This window comes from Grampus griseus (genome assembly GCF_964374135.1).
Source record: "Grampus griseus genome assembly, chromosome: 9".
Taxonomy (NCBI): domain Eukaryota; kingdom Metazoa; phylum Chordata; class Mammalia; order Artiodactyla; family Delphinidae; genus Grampus; species Grampus griseus.
The window spans coordinates 88,971,058-88,986,911 of record NC_139003.1 but is presented as its reverse complement, the minus strand read 5'-3'; the positions used below and the strand labels follow the sequence as shown (position 1 = coordinate 88,986,911).

Genomic DNA, 15,854 nt, shown 5'->3' with positions numbered 1-15,854 from the left:
GGTTGTGTGGAGGCAATATGATAGTCTCAAAATTGTGAAGGCAAAATACATAAATTAAAAATTACTGCCTATTCCCAATAAAGATGTTAAAAAAGAATAAAATTACTGCCTGGGTACCAGACAGACTGGAGGCTGGTACAAATGTTGCTCTTTCTTTCTTACAATAAAAATAAAAGCAAGATTATTATTACCATTATTATTTTTAGAAGAGACCATTATTGGTTTATTGGAAAAGATTCAAAGGCAAAAATGGCAAGTCAAAATATTCAGAAGTTTAAAATACTCGCTGAGTATGTTTGTGAGTGTCCATTATGAGCCATAGTGGTGGATCGAGATATACAAACGTGAATAAGAGATAATTCCTAGCTTCAAGGCTCATACAGTTTAACAGACCAGAAAGATGTGTTAATGAGTTTAATTTAATGCAGTAACAACCAAAACCTATGGGAATACAGATAAAGAGTGATTAACTTTCCTAAAGCAGGGGCTGAGGGACAGGATTTCTTAGGGATAAGAAGACAACATTGGAACACAGAGGAGGTGATATATATGTTTTTATAGAAAGTACATATATAAAAAAAATATATGTACATATAGCTATATATGATGTATATGTATACATATACACAAAAAATTTAAAATAACTTCTCAATAATTCATTACTTTAAAAGACTGAGGACTTGAAAATTAGACGCAAGTATTGAAAGATGGGGAAGAAAAGATATTTGGAAATAACTAATCTTTTTTGTGTGTGTGCATAGTTGCTCTTAAAAAATACATCTTACATCTGCATAATGCTGTTTTAAGTTTTCAAAGAGTTTAACATCTATTATCATACGTACATCATTAAAATATATATGTAGTTTTAAAAAATATTAACTTGTAAAGGGGGAACTTTAAATTTGCTGACTCCGTGAAGACAGAAGATTAAAAAATGTATCCTTGGCTACCTTGAGGAAGGTGCGACTTGCGTTCCAGAAGGAAGAAGGATCACAGGAACGATGGCATTTGGAGACAAAGGCATTTGGAAAGAGAACCAAGAGAACAGAGCCACCGTACCTTGGGAACTGACGTCATACTTTTCTGCAGAGAGCGATTTAATATCCATGGTGACCTTTTGTAACATGTCAATTACTTGGACTTGCTGGGTGAAGTCGTGCAGCATGGCCGTGCCGCAGCCCCTCAGATAGGCTTCCAGGATCACTGCAAACCTCTGCTGATAGTGTCTGGACTGGGCGATCTCACTTCTCAAGAACCAAAATAAGAAGTGACCAATTCGTTTGTTCTGAGGATGAAACCAAGAAGGTTGCCATTATTACGACTAACGCTCTAGATCTATCAGCCAATTCTCTGTAACTTTTTAAACGTCACGCTCTTATCAAAATGGAAGTACTTACTCTTAAACCACGCTTCAGCAGAAATCTGGCAAGGGCACTGTCATGGTATGGTTCAAATTTCACAGCCTAAAGGAAGAACACATTGGCATTTGTGGGATTGCATTCTCCATTGATTAATCGGGAAACAGGAAAGGGAGAAAAACTGGTGCTCTGCCTTAGTGGGTTTGTATGGATAGGGCGACGAGAATCTGAGCAGTCACTTAAGTTCAATCCTTTCTTTTCAAGGACAGTTTGGGCCAGGGTGAACCACTTGCGGAAGGACCAGGATTGGAAGCCAGAACTCCTGACTCACAATCACGTGCTTTTGATGACTTCAGAGGTGAAGAGGTGAGGGCTTTTGTTCCCATGAAGGCTTACCTGATTTGTTGGAAAGATAGAAGGGAAAGATGGAGATGGCTATAACACATCTATAAAGGTGGAAGGGAAGAAAGGTTGTTGGAAAGAAAATAGACAGTGGGGATATTGTACATGCAGGGAGAGAAATGTTTGTTAGATGTGGAGATCCTAAAAATCCTATAGCTTCTCTTCTCAAGTTGTGTGGTTGGCCTCTCACTGGCAAGTCACTGTGCTGCCTCCCAGGTTCTTACTGCAACTGGTCATTACTCCCTGCCATGACGCAGTGCATACAGGGCTATTGGTCTGAAAATCTCTTGTTTTATCTGGTTCCTCAGGTTCAGCAGTGTGTAGTAGTTTTCACATCACTTGGCTAATAACAGAGATAGTCACATAGGTGGCAGCTCTGTGACTGAGGAAAAAGAACCAATGACAAGTGAAAAATAGGGGCTGGACCGAGAACAGGGCCCAGGTGGGTGGCTGTCCCCAGCTCGCCCCCCACCCCCACCCCCGCCCGCTGCAGCCTAGCCAATTAAAAATAAAAAAGAATTAAATCCTGGTGGGTGCATGGGTATTTGTTACACCGTTCTCTACTTTTCTGCAAGTCTGCAATAGTTCATCATTTTAAAAGCAGTAAGACTCGCAAAAATTGATTATTAGACATGCACATGTAAAATTATAGGGTAGATGTCATGTATAAGCATAAAGAGAGGTTTAAAATTAAATATCTCAGAGTATCTCCTGTATAAATAGATACGGTCTATCCTGTTTTCCTAAGAAGTAAGAGATATTCCCATTCCACTTTATGTTTTAGGGCCTGGGGGCGTTTGGGTATGATTTCCAATCCTTACTCTGGTTTTTCAGTTTGGAAATGATCAGAACAATCCTAACTGGATAATATTTCAGTTATCCCCATGCTTTCAAAGGTGAGGTGTGCTCTCATTGGTGCCACGGTAGCTGCAGCTAAGCTCTTCATTCTGAGCCTGTGGCTAGTTAGCCACCAGTAGTCACTTCAGAAATGTTAAGTTTCTAACCCAAACGTGAGTCTTTCTGACATTCTTTGTGTTTCACTTCTGTAAAGATGATGAAGATCTCAACCAGGAGACCATTTTAATTAGGAATGAATGAGTCATTTGGCCATATCTGCAGTGTCTCAAATAGTTTTACAAATGACTACTTCTTCAAATTTAGGACCACAGATTCAATGTTAATATTACTTATTGACCTCTTTCATTTAAACATTTCCAAGAAGAACACTATTCATTTTCCAACTCTGCAAAGTTTACTTGTGAAAATGACAGTGGAAAATAATTCATGATCGCCTTGGGACTTGGAACAGATCTCGTGCAAATTTGTTTCATGTTCTTTTTGTTATGGAGAGCTAGAAAACTGAGGAGACTTTGATTTTTCTAAAATTTTCAGTAGCGTTTATGCCAGCCTCTGAACTCATGGAAGATAAAAATATCGGTTCTATTTGATAGATGAAAGCAAAGGCCAAATATAACGTTTCAAGTATCTGCCTAAGGGGAAGGTGAAGATTCAAAGTTGAGAGTATCCAAAATTCGCATCAGAAAACTTCAGAAACTTCCTATAAATATAGATAATGATTAGACAGTTTGGTGTCCACCAGTCAGCCTGGCTAATCCTAACCATCTCAGATCAAACATCACCTACTCAGAACTGTCCCTGGCTTCCTCGGTCTCAATCATGTGTCCCCAGAACCCCTGACTCTTTTCTCATAACACTCTGTAGCTTTTCCCCAAAGTGTCTGTCACAACGTGTTACTCAATGTCTGCCCGTATGTGTACTCATTTGGTGTCGGTCTTCATGCACCACAAGCTACACTAGGGCAGAGTCCAGCCCTGTTTTGATCACTGCTCTATATCCAGCAACCAGAACTGAGGAAGCATTCAGTCTGTGCTGTTGAATTCATGAATGAACACTTCTGCTCTCTAAAATTGAATTCCCTTCCAAGTCCTTTCCTTCCTCCTGTCAAGCAGCACAATATGATTTGAGAATGGCTATCGTGAGCAAGAGAACTCTTCCTCCTTTCTTTAACGTCCTAAGGAAACCCTTGATAATTTAGTCGAGGGTTTAGCAAATGATTTAGTCTCTCTGGACCCCAAGGAAAGGCATGTGGAGAGCAGTGGACACACAGTACCAGACCTATCTAAAGAGAGCGGCTTTCAAGGTCCCATGCAGATATGAGATGTTACTCTATGAATTGTGATAAAGACAATCAGAGAGTATGACGTTTTTCCTCTAGGACACACTATCCTGACACTGCTGGGTTGATGCCAGATATTGGGACGCAGTGAAAAGAGCAGGGCCAGGAGTCAGACCTCCTGGGTTTGAATTTGACTTTCAAAGTATGTGACCTTGGGCACATTACTTAGCCTCTCTGTGCCTCAGTTTCCTGATATATAAAATGCAAATATTAACTTGACCTCTATCATCGTTGTTGGGAGAGTTAAATGTGATAATACACGAAAAGCATGTAGATCCCCTGCAGCCTTGGCACAAGGGAGCATTCGATAAGTCAAGTCTATCATTGATACAGTAAATGAGAACAAAGTATTCCCACAGGAACGGTTCTCCTAAAAAGCAGAAATATTAATGTCATCAAAATGCTTGTCAACAAGCCCTCAAAGACAGTAAAAAAGTAAGTGGAACAGTTTACTACTTTTTGAGGTAGTTTCATTAGATCTCCTTTGACTGGTCGTGACTCTCTAGACAAGGGGCATTGGAAGACAGCTGAATGGGGCACCTGTGCATATGCAGATAAACCCCTTGAGATGAGTGCATCCCCCTACCTGGACCAGCTGCAGCAGGTAATGTAGCACGTCATCGTCTTCCAAGCTCTCCAGTTTCTGAACTGCAATGGCTCTTACGTTTTCATCCGAAAAGTTGCAGTCCAGGAGTTGCATTGTTAATCCAACATCCAAAGCACTTTGATCCCAGACCTCCCTTCTGGCTAACAGTTGATATGTTTTGGCCACAATTTCTTGCTGTCCCCATTTCACTGAGCTAAAGAGCTTAGGATACGCTTTGGGATCCTTCAGACTTTCATATCTGAAATGCCAGAGCAACTCTTTGTCTTCGGCTGTGAGAGGGTTAAGGGGATCAGTGGCTATGATCGCCTCTAGTTGCTTCCGAAGCTGATTGGGCATTTCTGCTCGAACCCGGTCCCCTTCCGGGTCAGGGGTGGGCCGATGCTTAGGCAAGGCTATGGGGTGACAGTAATTGTCCAGAAGAATGGAGATGGACATTGAGTTCTCCTTGTCCGGGTTGGTGGCAGACGTGAGCTTGTCAGCATTGATGCTGCCATGGTCTTCCGCCTTCCCGGATAGCTGCCACATGTGGAGCACGTACTCCCCGTGGCGCAGGAGGAACCGGTGGTCTATGAGCAGCAGGTTCACGTAATACAGAAGCTGAGCTTTGCCTCTGGACTCGGGACTGGGAGTCTCCGCAGAGGCCTTACCAGACAGAGCTGGAGCTTTGCCGCAGTAGATCTGGAGGTTCAGCAGAGCCCCTTTGGGTAAGTCTTTGATCTTGATACTGAACTCAAGCCACACATTCCACAGCACCTCCTCCGTGAAGGGTTTGGGGCTGGTTCTCCTTTGGCAAAGGACTTGCTGCCCATACTGGATGTTTGCCTCCACAAAAACCGTGAGGTCCGCGTTCCGGGGCAGGACGGGGATATCAATGCCTCTGATTTTTACCCTGAACTTGCGGTCACAGTCCCACAGGGACACGGTGAACACGCTCTCGTGGTCCTTCCCGTGGATGGTCAGCTGCTCATGGTAGCCGGTGACTCCCGTGCAGTCGTCCACCAGCGGCCACTCTTCCTTCCTCACCTCGTCCAGGGCTGGGTCCGGTGGAGTGTCAAGCACCAGGTGAATCTCTTCCCCGTTCTTGAGGCACTGCCTCACCCACTGGAAGTTTCTGATGGGCGTCTCACCCACCAGGTACTCATCCCGGCCACAGACGCGCAGCACAAAGTCCTGTTCGTTCTGGCTTTCAGGGATATCCATCAGGGACTTCTTCTTGGCCATCTTGGTAAAGAAGCTCTGGAGGATGGTGCCCGGGGTGTCATCGGCTGAGACCTTGATGGTCTGGCTGGTGGTGCTGCGATGAATGACAATGAAGATGTAGTTGTTGGTGATCTTCTTCAGCAGGTACTCGGGGAGGGGCTTGGACGTCACCCACGGGTGCATGGCGTAGAGCTTGGTGTCGCGGCCGGCCACCTCGGCCATGCGCGGGCTCACCAGGCGGCGGCGTGTGAACTCCAGCTCGTCGTCGTGCACGTTGCTGACGTCGGTGACGTCGTAGCCAATGAGGGCCGTGAGCTGGCGCTGGAAGGCCAGCGTCTCCTCCGAGGGCGCGAGCCTCTGCACCACGTGGATCTGCCCGGGGCTCCGGTGCAGCACCTTCCAGTAGCGCAGGCAGTCCAGGGTCTGCACCACCTGGTACTTGTCGTAGATCTCGTACCACTGCCCCTTCTTCTGGTAGAGCAGGAGGAAGTGGTCGGGGCTGAGCCGGTGGTAGAAGTCGGCGGCCACGCTGGTCTCCAGCGCGCGCAGCCACACCTGGGCCTTCATCTGCTCCACGTTGCCGTGGCCAGCCACGTGCAGCAGCGCCGTTTCGGGGGTCTTGGTGTTGCGCTGGCTGGTGGGCAGCACAAACTCAATGGGGATGAGCTCCATGGAGGACAGGCTGGCCGCCGCGCTGCGTGGCTTCATCCTCCGGCGCCTGCGGCGGTTGTCCTCTCTCAGCACCACGTGCTGTTCATGGTTCTCCAGCTCCATGCCCTCTGCGACCTGGGAGCAGAGAAACAGAGGGCTCGGTCACAGGGCAGGTACTTGCCCTTCATGGTTTCCCGCGAGCTGGCAGAAGGAGAAGGTGTAGACGAATGACAAGGACGTGCGCGCGAGGGCACCGGGCTTTGGAGTCGGGGCCCAGGAATCCTGGTCCCCAACACTTAGAATCTGGGGGACGGGCCCTTTAAATAATCTCTGAGCCTGTTTCCTGTCTGTCAAATGGGTTAGCAGTGCCTCAGAGGGGTGAGTAAGGTGACAGTTAAATGAGGTAATATACTTGTTGAGTATGGGCCATGGGTCGATGGGGATTCATTAATCATTCTCTCTGCTTTCATTTCGTTTGAAAATTGAATTTTAAAAGAGAGAGGTAAAGCACTGATCTAGCACTGTGTCTGACCTGCTGTAGTAGTTCTAAGTGGTCATTTTTGTTAAGCATACTGAATTGCATGGATGAGTCAGATTATCCAGTTAAAGGATCATGTCCTGGTTTATAAGGTGCAATGTGAGGTGCTGAAAACCCCCCTCTGAAAAGAGGCCTTTGACTTATTTCCTCTTCGTTTAGTCTCATTTGTCTCCTAGGGGACCCAGACACCTTACCCAACTGGCCTCTCAGTCCCTTTTCAAACTTTCTGGATCAGGTATCTGCTCCCTAGTCAACTTCCTGTTTTTGTTTTCTTTTCATTTTTTTCTTTCTTGTTAGGAGAGGTAGTCATTTCATTGATAAAACTCAGAAAGATCAGAATTGGTGAAGTTGCGCTCAAGAACATTTGCAGATATTTAAAACTGTGAATCATGAAATGTGTAAGCATCGTGGCTGTCACTGCTCCGTTAGGGCAGTATCTTAGGGGAGTCCCCAGGGCTGTACTTTCCAAATATGAACATTCAGATAATTTTAACTTTGTAACCAGTTCATCCCATCTGCCTCTGGAGAAACCACAGGATGGAAGGAAGGACCTGCTTTTGGGCCCCAATCGATTATTTAACTTCTTTTTGCTCTAATATTTTCATCTCTATAACGAGAATTCACCAATTTATTCTCAACAATTTATCCACTGTACCTTCACAAAGCATTTAAGTATAAATGTGACTTATTGCAGTAAGAAACTCTCCAAATAAGGATTGACATGCTAAACATCTTAAAATTGAGATATGAGTAAGGTATTTTGACTTTACTATTTAGTATCCTTTAATATTTTGTAAGATGTTCTAAATAAGAATCAACTAGTGAAACAAAAATTAATGTTTCAGAAAATATTATTTACTTCTTAAAGGACTAATGTTAGTGACACTCATATATACTTATTTCCTTAAGAAATAGTGGAGCATTTGACACATACCAGAAAGGAGAGTTTGATTAAAGGGTAAGAAAGGCAGGTTTCATTAGATCCAAACTTCTGTACTCGGCTTAAACTTACTTTTAAAGTCAGTAGTCCCTCTCTTAAAATATTATGAAGTTACACTTAGTAAATACATGAAATCAACTGTCCCAAAGGACTGTCTCTTACAGCTTAAGACCTTCACTATTTGCTCTTTTGCTACTTTACATAATAACAAAGAAGAGAACTGTAAGTTATGTGAGTGTTGGCACTAACTTGAAATAAAATAGGTCCAAATTTAGGCAACATGCAAATACACAGCAATCACTTCTGCCTCCATGACATCAAGTAGACTTACAAGATACGAGGTGCAGAAGAAAACTGGCTGACTCAATACTCACTGCTTTCCTTCATGGTTGAGGCTGTGAAGCTTTCTCCTTTTACGAGAAGATGTTAGAAACACTGTTCAGTACACTAATCGCGAAGAGTGCACTTGTAAGAACGTGAAGGCTGCTGACACAGCCCCCCGTGCCTTCCCTCTTCCTCCCAAACAAAAACAAAAAAGGACCGATGCACCTGCAAAGCTATTGCCGGAACCTTGTGGATATCCACACACAAGGGTTGGACTAGACAATGAAACAGACATTCAGTGGCAGTATCGTCAGATGAACGACAACAGTTCCAGATACAAATCTTCTGGCTGAGAAGGAAGTGTCACTATGCCGAGTCAGACCCAACAAAGGGCAAAAAATAGAAGGAAGCAATACCTGATAAAGCAGCGGAGGTGATGATGTTGAAGGATCATTTGTTTAATTTCTGAAAACAAAACAAATTCAAACCTACCCAGTGTGCTTCTAAACTCTTCCGCTTTTCTGGGTCTCCCTTCATATCCAGATGCAGAGGAAGTGTTGCAGTTACCAGGAAGGAAGTTTTAACCAAGTTGATTATACGTGTGATTGCTCATTTAAAAAGTGTCAGAAATGCACTTCCTGTTGAAGCACACACAGCCCAGCACGAACGTGAGCTAAGTTGACTATATATTTTTTACTCCTTGAACTAATTTTGTAAAAAGTGTGAGAGTGGAAATGAATTAAAATGATGTAGAGCTAAATCAAAAATACATTCATGAGACACAAACACACAAAATGTCTTTCTGGCTGGTTCACAGTAGAAGGAAAGGCCTCATAGCCACAATATTAGAGAAACAACCCGGTGGGAAGATTTTTACTTATATTTTTATTTTTTTAAAACATCTCTATTGGAGTATAATTGCTTTACAATGTTGTGTTAGTCTCTGCTGTATAACAAAGTCAATCAGCTATATGCATACGTATATCCCCATATCCCCTCCCTCTTGCATCTCCTTCCCACCCTCCCTAACCCACGCCTCTAGGTGCTCACAAAGCACCGAGCTGATTCCCCGTGTGATGCAGCTGCTTCCCACTAGCTATCTATTTTACATTTGGTAGTGTACATATGTCCATGACACTCTCTCACTTCATCCCAGCTTACCCTTCCCCACCCCGTGACCTCAAGTCCATTCTCTACGTCTGCATCTTTATTCCTGTCCTGCCCCAGGTTCATCAAAACCTTTTTTTTTTTTTTTAACATTCCATATATGTGTTAGCGTACGGTATTTCTTTTCCTCTTTCTGACTTACTTCACTCTGTATGACAGACTCTAGGTCCAACCACCTCACCACAAATAACTCAATTTCGTTTCTTTTTATGGCTGAGTAATATTCCATTGTATATATGTGCCACATCTTCTTTATCCATTCATCTGTCGATGGACACTTAGGTTGCTTCCATGCCCTGGCTATTGTAAATAGTGCTGCAATGAACACTGTGGCACATGACTCTTTTTGAATTATGGTTTTCTCAGGATATATGCCCAGTAGTGGGATTGCTGCGTCTTATTTTTAGTCTTTTAAGGAACCTCCATACTGTTCTCCATAGTGGCTGTATCAATTTACATTCCCACCAACAGTGCAAGAGGGTTCCCTTTTCCCCACACCCTCTCCAGCATTTATTGTTTCTAGATTTTTTGCTGATGGCCATTCTGACTGGTGTGAGGTGATACCTCTTTGTAGTTTTGATTTGCAGTTCTCTAATGATTAGTGATGTTGAGCATCCTTTCATGTGTTTGTTGGCAATCTGTATATCTTCTTTGGAGAAATGTCTATTTAGGTCTTCTGCCCAAATTTGTATTGGTTTGTTTGTTTGTTTGTTTGATATTGAGCTGCACGAGCTGCTTGTATATTTTGGAGATGAATCCTTTGTCAGTTGCTTCGTCTGCAACTATTTTCTCCCATTCTGAGGGTTGTCTTTACGTCTTCTTTATGGTTTCCTTTGCTGTGCAAAAGCTTTTACATTTCATTAGGTCCCATTTGTTTGTTTTTATTTCCATTTCTCTAGGAGGTGGGTCAAAAAGGATCCTGCTGTGATGTATGTCATAGAGTGTTCTGCCTATGTTTTCCTCTAAGAGTTTTATAGTGTCTGGCCTTACATTTAGGTCTCTAATCCATTTTGAGTTTATTTTTGTGTATAGTGTTAGGGAGTGTTCTAATTTCATTCTTTTACATGTAGCTGTCCAGTTTTCCCAGCACCACTTATTGAAGAGGTTGTCTTTTCTCCATTGTATATTCTTGCCTCCTTTATCAAAGATAAGATGACCTGACGCACGGCTCGGTGGGGCTCATCATGGTGGTGGAGAACCAGCACCCCAAGTCTTACCTGCACGTGCAACGTTACTGCTCAGACAGCTTCAACGTGGTGTCCACACGTGGCAGCCTGTGCACCCAGGACAGTGTGCCGGCTTCTCCATCACCCACCGCCTGGTGCACTGCAAGGCGGCCCAGGTCTCCCTCAGTGACTGGATGGCCTCCGAGGGCAGCCACAGCCCCCCATTCACGCCCAAGGTCACTGGCCTCCATGGGCCCTGGCCGCTGTGACCACCTTGCCTGCCCCCATACACACTTTATGAGGGAAACCCCAACACAGGATGCTTGAACCAGAATCTCAGGATCCCCACCCCGGGAGTGCCAGCGGCATGGCGCAGCTTCTCCTGGGCCTTCCTTCCTGCCCCTCCCTCCTACCCAGGGCCTCACAGCCACCAAGCAGAATACCTCGAAGCGGCCTCTAGCTCGAGGGAGCTGTGTGCCAGCTCCTCTGACCAGCCCACCTTGAGGTCTGGCTCAGACTGCCAGGGTCAAGGTAAGACTGCCCCTTCCCATGGCCTGGGGCCTCCTGCCCGGGTGAGGCAGCCAAGAGCTCCATTCACAAAACCAAATCTGGGGGGTCAGAGGCCAGGACCCTGAGGTGAGCAGGGACCACCCCCGCACCTTGTGGGGTCAGGCCAGGACCCCAGGTGAGAACAGGGACAATCCCTTTTTTGGGGGGTCAGAGGCCAGGACCCCAGGTTGAGAGCAAGGACCACCCTCTTGGGAAGGTCAGAGGCCAGAACTCCAGGTGAGAACAGGGACCACCCCCTTTGTGGGGCACGAGGTCAGGAGCCTTTTCTCCCCAGTTTGCCCCTAGGTCCCATCTCCCCCCAAGCCCTCATGAGGCAAGCAGGGGTTCCTGGAGTCCCCGCAGTGTCCCAGGAGGCAGGTGCCTGGTGACCATGGGCTCAAGCAGGGGTGGGGAGGGACACTCTGCTATTCCTGGAGCGCCAGCCAGGATGGAAGCCATGCCCCAGGCTGGGGTTGTGGCAGCGGGTCAGGTGGACCTGAGCCTGGGCCCAGCCCTGTGCTTGGTGAGGAGGTTTGTCCTCAGCATCACCTGACCTCTGCTGGGAGGAACAGAGTCCAGGAGAACTCCTTGGCCAGCCCTGTCCAGGCACATGCAGGGTGTAGCCCCTCCCAGCCCCGCCGCACCTCAGAAGCCCAGCGTCCTCCCTGTGGCTGCTCGGCCCTGAGTTCTGTGTCTGCCCCAGGATGACTGAGGCCGGCTTCCTGGGCCACCTGGCCTCACTGCCCCGCAGCCTCTAGGCAGCAGGTGGCCAAGTCTATGGCCTCTTGCTTCCCATGGGGCTTGAGGGGGGGTGGGTTTACACCTGGAGAAGCACCCAAGAGCACTAGACTCCCCTTTGGGCCTCCTTTATATTCCTCCCTCTACTCTGAGCTGTGGGTATTTTTAACCCTGTACATACGGCAGCTCTTCTGACACAGAGGCTATTTTATCAATTGTCAGTACCATCCCTGTAGGATGATTCTCCATGGGTGTTTCCAGACTCAGGCTCCAATGGATCAGATAAAAATGTTTTGTTTTGTTAAAAAAAAAAAAAAAAAGGTGACCGAATGTGCGTGGGTTTATCTCTTGGCTTTCTATCTTGTTCTGTATTTCTGTTTTTGTGCCAGTACCATACTGTCTTGATTACTGTAGCTTTGTAGTATAGTCTGAAGTCAGGGAGCCTGATTCCTCCAGCTCCGTTTTTCTTTCTCAAGATTGCTTTGGCTATTTGGGGTCTTTTGTGTTTCTATAAAAATTGTGAAATTTTTTGTTCTAGTTCTGTGAAAAATGCCATTGGTAGTTTGATAGGGATTGCACTGAATCTGTAGATTGCTTTAGGTGGTGTAGTCATTTTCATAATGTTGATTCTTCCAATCCAAGAACATGGTATATCTCTCCATCTATTTGTATCATCTTTAATTTCTTTCATAAGTGTCTTACAGTTTTCTGCATACAGATCGTTTGTCTCCTTAGGTAGGTTTATTCCTAGGTATTTTATTCGTTTAGTTGCAGTGGTAAATGGGAGTGTTTCCTTAACTTCTCTTTCAGATTTTTCATCGTTAGTGTTTAGGAATGCAAGAGATTTCTGTGCATTAGTTTTGTATCCTGCTACTTTACCAAATTCATTGATTAGTCCTAGTAGTTTTCTGGTAGCCTCTTTAGGCTTCTCTGTGTATAGTATCATGTCATCTGCAAACAGTGACAGTTTTACTTCTTCTTTTCCGATTTGTATTCCTTTTATTTCCTTTTCTTCTCTGATTGTGGTGACTAAAACTTCCAAAACTATGTTGAATAATAGTTCTGAGAGTGGAGAACCTTGTCTTGTTCCTGATCTTAGAGGAAATGGTTTCAGTTTTTCACCATTGAGAACGATGTTGGCTGTAGGTTTGTCATATATGGCCTTTATTATGTTGAGGAAATTTCCCTCTATGCCTACTTTCTGGAGGGTTTTTATCATAAATGGGTGTTGAATTTTGTCAAAAGCTTTCTCTGCATCTATTGAGATGATCATATGGTTTTTCTCCTTCAGTTTGTTAATATGGTTTATCACATTGATTGATTTGCGTGTATTGAAGAATCCTTGCATTCCTGGGATAAACCCCACTTGATCATGGTGTATGATCCTTTTAATGTGCTCTTAGATTCTGTTTGCTACTGTTTTGTTGAGGATTTTTGCATCTATGTTCATCAGTGATATTGGTCTGTAGTTCTCTTTCTTTGTGACATCTTTGTCTGGTTTTGGTATCAGGGTGATGGTGGCCTCTTAGAATAAGTTTGGGAGTGTTCCTCCTTCTGCTGTATTTTGGAAGAGTTTGAGAAGGATAGGTGTTAGCTCTTCTCTAAATGTTTGATAGAATTCACCTGTGAAGCCATCTGGTCCTTGGCTTTTGTTTGTTGGAAGATTTTTAATCACAGTCTTGACGTCAGTGCTTGTGATTGGTCTGTTCCTATTTTCTCTTTCTTCCTGGTTCAGTCTCAGAAGGTTGTGCTTTTCTAAGAATTTGTCCATTTCTTCCAGGTTGTCCATTTTATTGACATATAGTTGCTTGTAGTAATCTCTCATGATGCCTTGTATTTCTGCAGTGTCAGTTGTTACTTCTCCTTTTTCATTTCTAATTCTGGTGATTTGAGTCTTCTCCCTTTTCTCCTTGATGAGTCAAGAAAATCAATTGTGTTTATCTTCTCAGAGAACCAGCTTTTATTTTTATTGATCTTTGCTCTTGTTTCCTTCATTTTGTTTTCATTTATTTCTGATCTCATCTTTATGATTTCTTTCCTTCTGCTAACATTGGGGTCTTTTTTTTTTTTGTTCTTTCTCTAATTGCTTTAGGGGTAAGGTTAGGTTGTTTGAGAGTTTTCTTGTTTCTTGAGGTAGGATTGTATTGCTATAAACTTCCCTCTTAGAACTGTTTTTGCTGCATCCCATAGGTTTTGGGTCATTGTGTTTTCTTTGTCATTTGTTTCTAGGTATTTTTTTATTTCCTCTTTGATTTCTTCAGCGATCTCTTGGTTATTAAGTAGTGTATTGTTTAGCCTCCATGTGTTTGTATTTTTTACAGTTTTTTTTCCTGTAATTGATATCTAGTCTCATAGAGTTGTAGTTGGAAAAGATACTTGATATGACTTCACTTTTCTTAAATTTACTGAGGCTTGATTTGTGACCCAAGATATGATCTACTCTGGAGAATGTTCCTTGAGCACTTGAGAAGAAAGTGTATTCTGTTGTTTTTGGATGGAATGTCCTATAAATATCAGTTAAGTCCATCTTGTTTAATTTGTCATTTAAAGCTTGTGTTTCCTTATTTATTTTCATTTTGTATGATCTGTCCATTGGCGCAAGTGGGGTGTTAAAGTCCCTTACTATTATTGTGTTACTGTCGATTTGCCCTTTTATGGCTGTTAGCATTTGCCTTATATATTGAGGTGCTCGTATGTTGGGTGCATATATATTTACCATTGTTATATCTTCTTCTTGGATTGATCCCTTGATCATTATGTAGTGTCCTTCTTTGTCTCTTGTAACAATCTTTGTTTTAAAGTCTATTTTGTCTGATATGAGAATTGCTACTCCAGCTTTCTTTTGATTTCCATTTTCATGGACTATCTTTTTCCATCCCCTCACTTTCAGTCTGTATGTGTCCCTACGTCTGAAGTGGGTCTCTTGTAGACAGAATATATATGGGTCTTGGTTTGTATCCATTGAGCCAGTCTATGTCTTTTGGTTGGAGCATTTAATCCATTTACATTTAAGGTAGTTATTGATATATCGTTCCTATTACCATTCTCTTTATTGTTTGAGGTTTGTTTTTGTAGGTCTTTTCCTTCTCTTGTTTCCTGCCTAGAGAAGTTCCTTTAGCATTTGTTGTAAAACTGGTTTGGTGGTGCTGAATTCTCTTCACTTTTGCTTCTCTGTAAAGATTTTAATTTCTCCGTTGAATCTGAATGAGATCCTTGCTGGGTACAGTGATCTTTGTTGTAGGTTTTTTCCTTTCATCAGTTTAAATATGTCATGCCACTCCCTTCTGGCTTGCAGAGTTTTTGCTGAAAGATCAGCTGTTATCCTTATGGGGAGGGTGTGGGAATATTTTTAAAGAGCCAAATTAAACCCATTAGTCCTGCAAAGCCCATCAATTAATTTTCCCTCATGGGAGTGCACGTGACTCCTTATTCTTCCCTGTAACAGAGGGATAAGGTAAGAGAAACCTAGTAATCCGGGGGATTGAGTTATGAAGCTGAACGTTTTCAAATACAAAGTCTGGAAGTTCACTTCCTTAGGCTGGTGAGACAGTTCTCTATTTTTTCAAAGCATTTGGTCTCCAAAATATCACTGGCTCAGACTGAAAGTACAGTGTGCATGTGTTTGTGTGTCTGCCAGGGGTGGAAACTTACTGAGAGCAATGATTGACTGCAGACAAAATAGAAGGAGGTTTCTTGGTGTCCCGGGGATTGAGGGCTGAGCACTGCCCCACTGTCAGCCAGAGGGTCACTGGGAGATGGGATCCTGATTCCCAGGCAAGTAGAGAATCCATAGAAAAGCCATCCTCCATCACTTTTACAGCAGCTCTGTATCTCCCAGGTGACCTCTCTTCCTTCTGGATCCTGAACCAGTATCCCCTCTCCTCCATCCCAGGATTTCCTATACTAGAGTTCGTCCCCAACCTAGGCTCTTATGAACTCCAGCTGAGGCCCAGGACAACAGGGAGAATGGCCTTGGCCTCACTGGTTTCTTGGAGATGGATAATTAAGAGTTCCTCT

The 15,854-nt window shown here is 43.9% G+C and overlaps 1 protein-coding gene across 1 annotated transcript in view; it reads right to left on the bottom strand.

Annotated features, from left to right (window-relative positions):
- Positions 1-6,550, bottom strand: part of PIK3CG (phosphatidylinositol-4,5-bisphosphate 3-kinase catalytic subunit gamma) — a 31,077-nt gene extending 24,527 nt beyond the window's left edge. The window contains exons 1-3 of the mRNA XM_082662397.1: positions 4,544-6,550; positions 1,398-1,463; positions 1,060-1,285 (exon numbers count right to left, since the gene is read on the bottom strand). Coding sequence (XP_082518523.1) covers positions 1,060-1,285; positions 1,398-1,463; positions 4,544-6,538 — 2,287 coding nt within the window. The 5' untranslated portion in view covers positions 6,539-6,550. The remainder of the gene's footprint in view (positions 1-1,059; positions 1,286-1,397; positions 1,464-4,543) is intronic.
- Positions 6,551-15,854: the final 9,304 nt, after the last annotated feature.